This window comes from Periplaneta americana, chromosome 16 (assembly GCF_040183065.1).
Source record: "Periplaneta americana isolate PAMFEO1 chromosome 16, P.americana_PAMFEO1_priV1, whole genome shotgun sequence".
Taxonomy (NCBI): Eukaryota; Metazoa; Arthropoda; class Insecta; order Blattodea; family Blattidae; genus Periplaneta; species Periplaneta americana.
In genome coordinates this window covers 181,553,071-181,566,800 of record NC_091132.1, presented here as the reverse complement: position 1 = coordinate 181,566,800, position 13,730 = coordinate 181,553,071, and the positions used below count along the sequence as shown (strand labels likewise).

Genomic DNA, 13,730 nt, shown 5'->3' with positions numbered 1-13,730 from the left:
GCGACACCATTTTAGGAACACAATACCATACATAACAAAAAAAAAATTGGTCCATATCGTCTTCTTTTAGTGCTACTTATTCCTTATAGGCCTACCAATATTTATATGTTTACAGACAACATGGGATACATTATTTTGGTATTTAGTCTCATTTTTAGGTTATTCTCGTGTTTGTCAGTTGGTTAACCAGTCACTATCCTCATCAAACTCTACCAAACATTGTCATTGACAGCGGGTTAAATCTTACCTAACCTTGTTACTGAGAGTGGGGCTACTTCTCTCTGATAGTGGGTTAACTTGTTATTAATATATCTCATCAAACTCCACCTAAACTTGTCACAGATAGTGGGGGCTAGGCCTACAATTCGAGTTATGGTTATTTGTAATCCTGTAACACGATTGAAGACCTAAATCATTAGGCTACTTTGGTAAAATAATAACTTAAATAAGGCGTAATGTAAGCGTAGAATATAATATTATACGTATACACATTTCACCTTGTTCAATTCTTTGTAAAAGTTCATAAATTACATTTTTATGCTGCACTAAAAGCTAATTCACACTAATATAACCTCCAAATTATTATACACGGCATTTTTGTAGTTTGGTATTACATTTTTACTAGTTTACAATATTGATAGTGATACATACCATCCATTATTACACAGAAAATAAAACGGATATTTCCACTTAATAACTTTTTCAATCACACCTGTCGTTCCCCCAAGACAAGGGGTTTTCCCTCTTTGGATTATCGCTCAGTCGTTCGTCGTTTTTCATCACATCTAGTATATAATTCTGTCGTGAGAAGGCAGCATATGCTTTAGTGGGAAATATGTCCACGTGTGATTGGTGCTACTACAAAACTGACGTGGTCGTCTGCTGCTGTGTTTGTTGATTGCTGTCAATGAAGCAGCTTGTGAAACAAGATTTTTTTTTTTAGAAAATAATGGAAAAGAATACAAAGTTTCTCGTATGTGCATTTGGAATTTTTGTGTGTTACTTCTATTATGGAGTACTGCAAGAGAAGATAACTAGGGGCAGTTATGGTGAAGGTGAGAATAAGGAAAAGTTCACGTGTATGCTGGCGTTGGTTTTCTTTCAATGCATTGTGAATTATATATACGCAAAGATAATGTTAACTACAGTGATGAAGCAGGGAGAAGACAGTACAAGAACTCTATATTATTCTTCAAGTGCCCTAACATATCTCCTCGCAATGGTGTGCAGTAATATGGCCTTACAGTGGGTCAACTACCCAACCCAAGTTGTGGCGAAGTCTGGAAAACCTATTCCTGTTATGATTTTGGGGGTACTGGTTGGAAAGAAAAATTATCCCCTGAGGAAGTATATCTTCGTCCTCCTCATCGTAGTGGGAGTTGCAATATTTATGTTCAAGGACGGAAAATCTAGCGAAGGCGATTCAACATTGGGGTTTGGAGAGCTTTTGCTTATACTTTCACTGATAATGGACGGGTTGACTGGAGCTATCCAAGAGCGCATGCGAAGTGAATATCAGACGAAGTCAGGACACATGATGCTGAGTATGAACTTCTGGTCTATCATTTATCTTGGAGTGGCCATCCTTGTTACTGGAGAGGGTGTAATGTTTGCCAGTTTTGTGCAGAGACATCCAAATGTGGTTTGGCAACTACTGTCATTTTCAATTGCAAGTGCTCTAGGACAGTTCTTCATTTTCCTGACAGTGAGTGATTTCGGACCACTGCCGTGCTCAATCATCACTACCACACGCAAGTTCTTCACTGTACTAGGCTCTGTATTACTGTTTGGAAATATGCTTCTGCCCAGACAGTGGTTTGCAACAGTTGTCGTATTCGCTGGACTGTTCCTCGACAGCATGTATGGTAAAGCAGTTACTAAAATGAAATAACTGTAATTTAAAGTATTGCATAAATAAAATATGCTTATAGGCCTATTCCAAATGTTCAGATTTAATATTTACCAGTGTAAATATAACTTGATTATCCATTTGGTAAGGTTAATAAGTTGCTGCGTGTGTTGACCCTCCATTGACAGATCAACAGGTTCCACTGGTTTCTGAAAATTGTTCCAAAATGGAAACAAATGCCGCAGTAGATAGGAAGGAGAACCCCTTGTGACAAAGAGAAAGTATACCCGTGACAGATTGAGAAGCTCGTGATAATGAGCTTTGTTCCTATTATGAATCTTTTCTAAAACAGTTTTTAAGATTTTTTTAAAGATTATTTTATGAAGCAAAATCATTGTTAATGTTATAATTTTATTTTATTTAAACTTATATTTAAGTTATCAATAATTACGTTAATTTATAAAGAGTGATGAGGCAATTTTCTGATTCGAAAGTTAAGAAATTATGTATGTGAAGGAAGGAAAACTCTAAATTAAAATTAACAGAAAGATTCCGAAAGATCTTTTGGTTTAGATTGGCATTGTGTGGATAATTTAGGCCTTCTGCTTGAGTGCCTGAAGTTTACAGTGCTGAAAAGATGTTTATGTTTCTAGGTGAATGTTCTTGAGCATGGGAGTTATGTTAGAAAGGAAGGAATACACACAAGCTAAGAGAGATGTAGGTTTTTATTTACTGGAATAATCCGTGTATAGTAATGAATGGGAAAATTTAATATCACAAAATATTTGTAACAGTTATATTTTCATATACTTACATACACAAGAAAATGTCTAGAGTTAAGTCTGTAGGATTTTACTTGGCTCACAAACTGAGAAATTTTACAAAAGAAAAAAAATTATAACTACGTACCAAAAGTGAAACTTAACTTTATGCGTGGTATTTTCCACAGCATTACTGAAATATTCTCTTTCTCTGAATTCAGATAATTAAAATATTTTGGTACTAAGGTTGTACCACAGTCTAGTATATACAATCACGAAGCACAATACGTAGTAAATATGCATTCATAGATTCACTAGGATCGCCTCATTGCAGACAATGCAAAATAGTACCCGCACAATCTGTTGTTCCTAGTACCCTCATAAACTCAAGCTTCGTGACTGTATATACTAGACTGTGGTTGTACTGTTTAAATGATTCAAAGATTAAGTAAGATTATTTTATCCTTTGTATCTTGACATTCTTAATTGTTAATAAGAAAATATTTTATAATATTAAATATATAAGACATATTTTTTTTTGTATCAGCTGCATGAGATGCTTTATATTACAGCTGATTAATTATTTTCTTGCAATGAATAACATGTACAGTATCTAAAGAAATGCATGTAGCTAAATTAAATTATGAAATTTATAGCAATGGGTACAAATATGTTATTAATTCTCTTGATATTTAAGCTAAGTGATTAGGAATTGCATTTTCTGTAATTACTTCTATTGTTGCATATTATATATTTTGCAAACTTACACTTTTGGAAAACAGTTATCACTGTGTATGTATATACCAGTATATTACTTATTTCTAATGTTTGGCCATATTTCGACTCTGTAAACACAGTGACCTTCAGTGCATCTTAACTATAGAAATGATCTGTATAAATTATAAAACACATTTTGAGTTTCGTAATTGTTTCTGTAACGATACGGTACTTAAATGACATGGCTGATACAGAAGAATATTATTATATTATTTAAGATTTTCATTGTGTTTAACATGGTAAATATTGTGAGACTTTGCACCGTGTCATATATGATATATAGAAATATCCAAAATTTCATATCTTCATATTGGCTTCATTGTCATGAAAGGAGGAAAAAGGTCGTTGCCAACAGCTATTTTCCATGACAAGAATTCACTTTTTCTTGCCTTTCCTGATGTTGAACTACTATGTAGCTCCAAAACATTGAATGTTTCTGCATATATGACACTATGCAAAAACCCAAAAATCTCGCACCACAATATTGTGTCGGTATAACCTGCAGCTCAATATAGTGACTGTTTATATGAAAGTAATATCGTACGAAAATAAATATAAACTAATTTCAAATTAGTGTGTCCAAGTATTTTAGTAAAGAGTACCTTACATTTAATATTTTTTGAGTATAAATTTATACACTGATAAGCATCATCACAGTCTATACTGAAATTTGAACCATTGTTGCTATTAAAACAAAGCAAAGTGTTTTACTTACATTTCATCAATTATTTTAAGCAAATGTTAACCATAAATTATTAAAATAATTGAAATATTACGACATATATTTACATTGGAGCACTATTGTCTTAAGTACTGTCATTTGGTTTTTGCTGTTTCTTGTACACAAGTACCTAGATAATTAATTAGACTTCACTATTTTCCTACTAAATTTGTGTGACAAAACTAATATATTACATTCTCATATTCAAACCAAGAAGACTGTCGTTGCTATTCCTAGAATTAAAAATAAGTTAATGATCTTACTCATGATTTTACTCCTTTATCTGAAGGCAGTTGTTCCATTTAAGAATAAGTAATTTTGAGGAGATGAGGTAGCCTGTGCATTCATACCTTTCCATGAAAATGTAATAACCATGCAATTGTCAAGTAATTGCCAATTATTGGAACTCTAAAGAAAATGTGTAAAAAAATATTGAATTCACTGTTTGAATATGCCGAAAAAGATAATATACCGGTCATGATTAAATTTTTTAACGTGACATTAGTAATATAACATTCAAACCTTATATTTCATGCTTTTAATAATGTTGTACACGAGACAGGTATTATTATACTTTGTTCTCGTCACATGCAATGAAATTTCAATTTTGTTTTGTGATTTTGACATTGCCTCATCTTGGTCAAATTAATTTGTGTGGAAGCAGTTTTAATTTCTAAGACGGTTCACTGGTCCTTAGCTTTGTACGAAACTAATCCTGAATTCGCACTTCTTTTGTGTAAGTTTGACGTTTGTCATTTTCTGATATTACATCTCCATTTTGATTATACTTTTAACTATCAGTACGTTTTGACATAGTGAATGCACAATTAAAATATGTATTTTCTTTATCGAATTGTGTTGTGAATATCACTAAGACAAGCGCTTGAAGCATCATTCAGCTCTTAATGTGTATTTTCAAATTCCCAGAAAGGTGGGATGAAGAAGGTAAGTTTTAACAAAAGTATATGAAGAAAATGAAACAGTTCTCAAATAATACCATATATACACGAATAATCTGTGAACCCTAATTTAAGGGGGGGGGGGGGAAAGAAAGAAAATTAGCTGTAATTTGTGAATCAAATAATGCGCGCACCCCAGTTTTCTTTTTGCTAAATTCCGGAAAAAATATGCACAGAGTATCCACGTATATACGGTAAAAGGAAACTAAACAAGCAATTGGTTTCAGTGAGCATGAAAGTACTGTTTCAACAAAGTTTAATGGCAGATATATAAAGATATTGACGGGGTTTTGAAATGTTGATTAAGCACTTTATTAGTGATTACAAATTAGTGGCCAAGAAAATTTAGAATTTGATTGGAAAATGTTCTTTTTGTGAAACATAAAATATGACAATTTTCTGTGATTACTAATAATTAATACCTAAATGTGCATAAATCGAGTAAAACGTTTTGTTAACTAGATTCGACGGCATTTGGGAATGCGGTCGTCTGCTATATGCACCGTAGCATTTCTGGTATGTGGCATCACAAACTTGTATAGTAGAACCAATCAGAATCAGTCTGTAACAAGTGCTTCCCGAGTTCATGTGTTCATGTGTGAGTGTTTCAATACATTTACTGTATGTGTCTAAGATAGATAAATGGAAGGAGAGACTGTAAAAAGATAAGTACTGCACAGGCAGGGCGGGAAATAGTTTTTAAGCTGTACAATTATTTTATGGTGCTGGCTGCAACATTGTCAATGCGCAAGAAACAACTGCAGAAGCATGTGGTGTGGGATTGGGAACCGTGCAAAGAATATTGTTAGTGAAGGAAAGAGTTTGTTTGGTATCATGTTTACAGTAATGAATGGCTGAAGTCATTATTGTCTTTTGAGAATTTAAATTCTCTCCAGCACTATTTGTATTGCATGTGCGTGTGGCAATCATGTATGCTGTCTTGCTCTCACTATCTGTCTCTCTCGACGCAAACGCTAGCAGACGACCACCTTCTCAATTGCCATCGACTCTAGACGAGCCATATTTGCAAAACTCTTGTTAGCCAGTTTTAAGAATGTTTTCAAATATTTTCAGCATATAAAATTCTACACTTACTTCCTTGAATGAAAGAATATTAATCATTAGAGTCTTAATTTGTGAAAATTAAGGCGCACTCTATTTCTGATAATAATAATAATCTATACATGACAGTTAAATACCTAGACCGGGCATTCTTCACACCACACTGTCAGTCATATCCAGAAATATATCATACCGGTATCCTTTCTTAAGGCATACTTGTACAACTGAACTTAGTTCTAGATAGTTACATATGCAGTAAGACCAGCACATTCTGTTACAGATAGTATGACTTCGAATTTTTATATTTTTTGTTATAGTTGAAGTTTTGTGTATAAGAAGCACATGGTTGATGCAAAACGTTTGTGCCGAGTTTATACACCTTGATTTATATTTAATTCATATATATTTACAAGTGAGACTGAAGGCATTGAAAGGAAGCCTATTTGAGTCTGTTAAGATAAGTTTAGCTGTGGAATTTGACTATGTACATGTTGCAGTGAGAGGATGAAGAAGAAGAGAGAGGTTATAATGAATGCCTCCAAATTACAGGAAAAAAAAAAGTGACAATAATTTAGTATTTAATAAATAAAAAGTGCATGTAAAATATCCGAATGCAATTAAAAATTGGAACATTGTACGTAGTAATTTTTACAGTATGGTAAAATAACATGTAATTGAATTTATTTTCTCTTCTTCCTATTTCTCTTGAAGTGAAACACTATAAATTAAATGATTATAAATGACAGATGTTGGTTGTTCATGAAACACTGTTAAAGTGAATGTTGGCATGAGGTAACTGTATTTACACCAATTTTGGAGTTGTGGTAAAAGTACTATAATTGTTACAAGTAATCATTTATGAACTTACTTGATTCAATATTTGCTTCAGTTACGAATAAACTCTGCACTTTCTATTCTTAGATCTGAGGAAAGAAACAAGACATTCTTGAACAATGGAGATAGTAAATCTTAAACTTCAAGAACATGGGAACTTTAACCCTTAAGCAGTTGCGCCTATCTTTGTAACATTAAGAGTCATGCAGGGTGTTGCTGATACCCTAAATATAATCGGATCTTATGAGCTATTTTTTTAGTGAACAATTACAATATCGCTCCTTTTTTATTTAATACAACTATATGAAATACTTTAATACCTATCACAATGTAATAATTCGTGTACAGTACCGGTAATGGTAATATTTCAATATTGGTTCACATGTAATATTCGAATGCCTATTCACTCCTACTCATAATTGAGGTGGTTAGAAGCAAAGGCATGTAAATGACATTTCTAAATAGATATTTAAGTGCATCCAGGGTAAACTAAAGCATTTAAAATTTCACTGGTAAAGGAATATATCTTTTAACCACATTAACATTTAAAATTAAAAGTTCAGGGATTTACGAAAGCTAAGTAACTTTTAATCATATTTTCTGGAAAATAACGTAAGTGCACTTATACTTCTTTGCTTCTGACCGCCTCAGTTTACTTTTTATCTCCTTTTCCAGACCACTTTCTTGATTTTTCTGTGCGCACTGTCTCTATTTAACATCCATTGCTATTATTTATTACACAAGTATGAACAGTTTAGTCACTGTTACTTATGCAATAGCAGTATTTTTGTAACATTTCGTCACCCCACACCATTTAAACCATTATCTCGAGTATGCTAATTCCGATTTCATACATGTTTACAGTTATTGTTGCATTACAAATTCTAAGAAAGGTACTGAAAGTTTCAGAAGTACAGGCTTACTCAATATGTAGTTAACAGCTCTGTATATGTGACTGGGATGTTGACAACACCCTCGCGACTACTCAAGGGTTAAAACTACGATTATCTCGAAAGAATTAACTTACACAATTTGTAATATGTGTCTTTTTGTGTAAGTGCGTGCGCACATTTGTATTTAAACAGAATGGAAACATAATTTATTATTGTCTGCTTTTTATTTCAGCATTTATTTTTCTTACACCCATAATTTTCATCCAGTTCTTCCTCTCTTGATACTGTAAAGTCAGAAATGAAACTTACTGTATGGTACCAGTTAATTTGTCATAGTTAACTGTGTTTTTACGCTCTGTGTTTATGGCATACACTGTTTGACTTATAATATTGGAAGTACCTATCAGTGTTGTCAACATTGTGGTTTTGTGCACAACATATTAAGTCTTGCACAAGACTGACTGAACTCTTCGGTATGTTAATGAATTATATTACTCATATTCGTAATGCAACATACTATTAAGTGATATGAAATTATAAGCTGTCTTTTGTTACTGTGGATATTATATGTTAAAATAAAGCAATTTGATGAACAAACTACAAGAAATTAATAGGTATGATAATTATTTAACCTGAATTCTTATTGCCTCATTAACTGAAGTCCAAGCACAATGTAATAATATAGGAAACTTATAGGCTGACAAGTATTGTACAACGTGTGTAAGTATGCAGTATATATTCATATATGAGGCCTCACAATCCTCATTTAATAATCAAGACTATATTATGTAGTCAACATGTATATATCTATTATTGGAGAAAAATTTGTTCTGGCACCAGGAATCGAATCCAGGACCTCTCAGCTTTGCACACTGAGCACTCTTTCCATCTGAGCTATGCTGACACCCGATTCACAATGCCGGCCGAACTCTCCTCCATTGTATCGTCAATGGCCTACTACCTGCATTTTAGACATTTAAGTCATGTATGCAGGAGCGCATATTTAAATGACTTTATGGCCTTGAGTAAGAATTTTATCAGGAGATATTTCATCTTCAACTTGCAACCCTTTTAGTTTAGCCTTAAGCTTCCATAAACATTACTAACTATTCCTGTCTAAGGCTTTTATCCTCCATTTTCTGATCACTTCCCACATCATCTAACCATCTCAGTTGCAGTCTGCCAATTTTGCTTCTACCTTTTGGTTTAGCATTAATAATAATTTTCGCTGATCAGCTTCCTTTCATTCTTATGCTTTGACCCAACCATTCTGTCACTCTAACTTATATCCGTTACAATACCAGGATCCTTGTACGTGTGTAATTATAATTTAGACGAATATTTTTTGCCACTATTGAAGATTTGTGGACGTTCTAAAGATAAGCTGTAATGAGATAAAAGTTCATAAATCCGCCATATTTTGTCATATTTGATTCCTGAGGACTAGATTAATGGAACATTAATTGTGAATGTTTGAATAAAGACGAAGTCCAATAGTTGCTGGTGACAATTATGTATGATTTATTTTCTTCACCCCCCCTCCCTCCCGCCTTAATTTCATACTGCCAAGGTAACCAAGTAGTGCAGAATCCATTCCGACACACCTTCTAAGATGTCGAAGCATCCTCGGAAGTGTTCTTAAGGAATAAATTATGGCAGAGATATTGCGAAAGGCTCAGAACCCAGAGACAGTTTTGGAGAGGATGCCCCTTCTGCAAGCAGATGAAGACATGCATAATGACCTGAATAAGCCTATGGAATATGATGATGATGATGATGATGATGATATGATATGAAATCTAAACTATTAGGGAAGAGGAAGGGAAATGGACCATGGCAATGAAATTTCCAACGTGGCATTTGCCTAAATAACTGTGGAAAACCACGGAAAAAATATAGTCAGATTGGTCAACTGGGGATTTGAACCACGGACCTTCCGAATGCAAGTCCCATGCGGAATGCATGAGCCACTTTGCTCGGTATCCTGATGGTAACAAACAGATTGAGTTAGTCTGATTTAAATATTTATATCATCAATAAAATTATGTCATCCATAAATTCTCCTACTTCTGGGAAGAATATACTTGCTTTAGTAAAGAAGTGTTTCCTTTGATGAAGTCATAAGAAATCTAAACATAAAAATCCTGGGGAGACTTTAATTTGAAGCACTTCTGTTATCTTATTTACTTGGAGTCTGTTCTTTCCAGGTATGCAAATGATTTTCTTCAGTCGAAACACTTTTTTCACAGGCACAGAAGTTCGTCTGAGACAGTACACAAATTCTGCAACTTTCTCCAAATTGTTACGTTTCGTTTCAATCTTTTTATTTTTTTTTAACTTCTACACACATACTTACAACTTTCACGTTTATTTTCAAGTATCTTTATTTTCTTTTCATCTTCTTCACATTTTTTTAAAGTACAAAATTCGCAAGCACGATCTCATCAAATAGTTTGTCATTGTTGATGTCAGCATTAGGACTACAAACGAGTGAATTTATAAATGCTCAGCTGAATCTACTTACTGCTCAGCACCCTCAAAACTCCCCTTCCATAGTCATAAACATAAAATGCACTAGTCATAATGTTCAGAATATTTTCTTCAAAATCCTCTTGTTTCGTTTCGCCTTCATCGATAAATATCGCTAGTTTCTTTTCAGCTGTCTGAGGAACAAATTTATATTTTCTCCTGAAAATGAACTTCGTATAATATGTGACTGCAGTGCTTTGGTCTTTGATATATCTTTAAATAAAACCAAAATGTACAAACCAATAGCTATTACCAATGGTGATTGCATAGCAGTTGCCACCTCTAGAAGGATGTAGAAACTAATTGTTATTCTCTTTCCAAGCTCGAACCAGAAAATACGGACATCTTGTCACTTTTTTACCTGTACAACACAGACAGGTCTTAAAATACAAACTGTCCATATAAAATACAGATGTATGGCAACCCTAGCTATAACCAATTGCATCGACGATAAATAAACCCAGTAGTTGATACAGCGTCGTTAAATAACCAAGTAAAAGATATATAGGTGTGTGTGTGTGTATTCATTCATTCGTAGTATTTCAGTGCAAACCTAGCATTCTCCAACCTTTCCTATTTTCTGCCTTCCTCTTAGTCTCTGCATACAATTTAATGTTGTCTATCATCTGATACCTTCTTCTGCCTCAAACTTTTCTCCTGTTTATCATTCCTTCCTTCAGTAGGCATTTTCTTCTTATCCAGTAACCCAGCCAATTCCTGGTTCTCTTCCTGATCAGTTTAAACATTATTCTTTCTTCAATCACTTTCTAGCACAGCTTCTTTTCTTATTCTGTCTATCCAACATAATAGAATACATATACTGTACATAAATATTCCATATAAGACCTACTCAATATTTTCATGACTATTGTGGAAAATATCGAGGCACATTATTATAGAGAATGGAGTGAGATGGACCACATGGAAAACCATAAGACAAGAAATTCTCTTTCCATGGTACCTACCTGAGTGATGTCAAAGTAAATTCTTCATGTGGAAACGTGACAATAAAATTTTTCGTATTTCGAAAATAAAAGTTTCACGTCATCAAAAAATTCTGTTTGTATTAATATGACTAACCTATAGGTATTCTGTTGACAACTGGTGTTGGTCTTCCACTTTCTTGGAGGCAAATTAATCATATTAAAATATTATAAGGGTACTGGCATCATTATCAACAGAATAGCTTTTAGTTACTCGTAGTAAATAATATACTTGTTTACTTACTTACAAATGGCTTTTAAGGAACCTGAAGGTTCATTGCCACCCTCACATAAGCCTGCCATTGGTCCCTATCCTGTGCAAGATTAATCCAGTCTCTATCATCATATCCCACCTCCCTCAAATCCATTTTAATATTATCCTCCCATCTACGTCTCGGCCTCCCTAAAGATCTATTTCCCTCCGGTCTCAAACTAACACTCTATATGCATTTCTGGATTCGCCCATACATGCTACATGCCCTGCCCATCTCAAACATCTGGATTTAATGTTTCTAATTATGTCAGCTGAAGAATACAGTGCGTGCAGTTCTGCATTGTGTAACTTTCTCCATTCTCCTGTAACATCATCCCTCTTAGCCCAAATATTTCCCTAAGAACCTTATTCTCAAACACCCTTAATCTCTGTTCCTCTCTCAAAGTGAGAGTCCAAGTTTCACAACCATAAAGAACAACCGGTAATATAACTGTTTTATAAATTCTAACTTTCATATTTTTTGACAGCAAACTAGATGACAAAAGCTTCCCAACCGAATAATAACAGGCATTTCCCATATTTATTCTGCGTTTAATTTCCTCCCCAGTGTCATTTATATTTAATTGATTAAATGGCGATCTTACTCGTGTTAATTATGTAAGCATGTGTGGCTTACAGCTGTTTCGGTGCTACTTGACACCATCCTCAGAGCCTACTAGCTGGTGTGTCAAGTAGCACTGAAACAGCTGTAAGCCACACATGCTTACATAATTAACACGCGTAAGATCGCCATTTAATCAATTATTTGTATTCAAGTGTTAAAAGTAGTGTACGAAAGATTCAACATTTATATTTGTTACTGTTGCTCCAAGATATTTGAATTTTTCCACCTCTTCGAAGGATAAATTTCCAATTTTTATATTTCCACTTTGTACAATATTCTGGTCACGAGACATAATCATACACTTTGTCTTTTCTTTTCGGGATTTACTTCCAAACCTATTGCTTTACTAGCTTCAAGTAAAATTTCCATGTTTTCCCTAATCGTTTGTGGATTTTCTCCTAACATATTAACGTCATCTGCATAGACAAGAAGCTGATTTAACCCGTTCAATTCCAAAACCTCTCTGTTAACCTGAACTTTCCTAATGGCATATTTAGAGTGAAGTTAAAAAGTAAAGGTGATAGTGCATCTCCTTGCTTTAGCCCGCAGTGAATTGGAAAAGCATCAGATAGAAACTGGCCTATATGGACTCTGCTGTACGTTTCACTGAGACACATTTTAATTAATCGAACTAGTTTCTTGGGAATACCAAATTCAATAAGAATATCATATAATACTTCTCTCTAAACCGAGTCATATGCCTTTTTAAAATCTATGATTAACTGATGTACTGTACCCTTATACTCCCATTTTTTTCTCCAATATCTGTCGAATACAAAAAATCTGATCAATAGTCGATCTATTACGTCTAAAACCGCACTGATGATCCCCAATAATTTCATCTACATATGGAGTTAATGTTCTCAAAAGAATATTGGACAATCTCTATACTATGTTTAATTCTATATTTATAATTTTCGATATTCAGTATTATTTTTTGTACTTTATACTATTTATTCAAAGTCATAATCTTTTACCCATTGGGAAAAAAAGTAAAATTTCTGGGAAAAATAAATGAAGCAATCACACATGATTATAAAAAAAAACCTATGCAGACTAAATAGTATGACTCAGGGCTTATAATCAAATCTGTTTGTCGAAGTTTGCCTTATCGTACCTGATAGAGTAATACAAAATAAAATTGAAAAATGCACTCATATTTCTTTATTATTAATACTAGCATTGAACATGGCATAAAATTTTAACATTTTTACCTGCTGGTTACACAGTGTCAGTATGAAACTTTTTTTAAGTTAAAAAAAAAATAATAATAGGTTTATTATTAATGTAAACTAAAATTAAATAATACGCTCATATTTCCTTATTACTCGTACCATATTAGCATTGAACAGAGCATAAAATATTAGCATTAGTACTGGTTAGTGTGTCAGTATGAAACTTTATATTAAACATAATCTCGCCAAGAATACTAAGAAGTCTGAATTCTGTCATCTCAGAAACAGACTATCTGGATATGTCTGTCA

The 13,730-nt window shown here is 33.5% G+C and overlaps 2 protein-coding genes across 2 annotated transcripts in view; one reads left to right on the top strand and one right to left on the bottom strand.

Moving 5' to 3' along the window:
- Dredd (Caspase-8 Dredd) overlaps positions 1–788 on the bottom strand; it is a 30,043-nt gene extending 29,255 nt beyond the window's left edge. Inside the window, exon 1 of the mRNA XM_069815207.1 lies at positions 652–788. Within this exon, the coding sequence (XP_069671308.1) occupies positions 652–658 (7 nt within the window). The 5' untranslated portion in view covers positions 659–788. The remainder of the gene's footprint in view (positions 1–651) is intronic.
- A 53-nt stretch (positions 789–841) lies between these two features.
- meigo (Solute carrier family 35 member B1 homolog meigo) lies at positions 842–8,450 on the top strand. Its single transcript, XM_069815208.1, has one exon. The coding sequence runs from the start codon at positions 950–952 to the stop codon at positions 1,889–1,891; it is 942 nt and encodes a 313-aa protein (XP_069671309.1). The 5' UTR covers positions 842–949; the 3' UTR covers positions 1,892–8,450.
- The last annotated feature ends 5,280 nt before the right edge of the window (positions 8,451–13,730 follow it).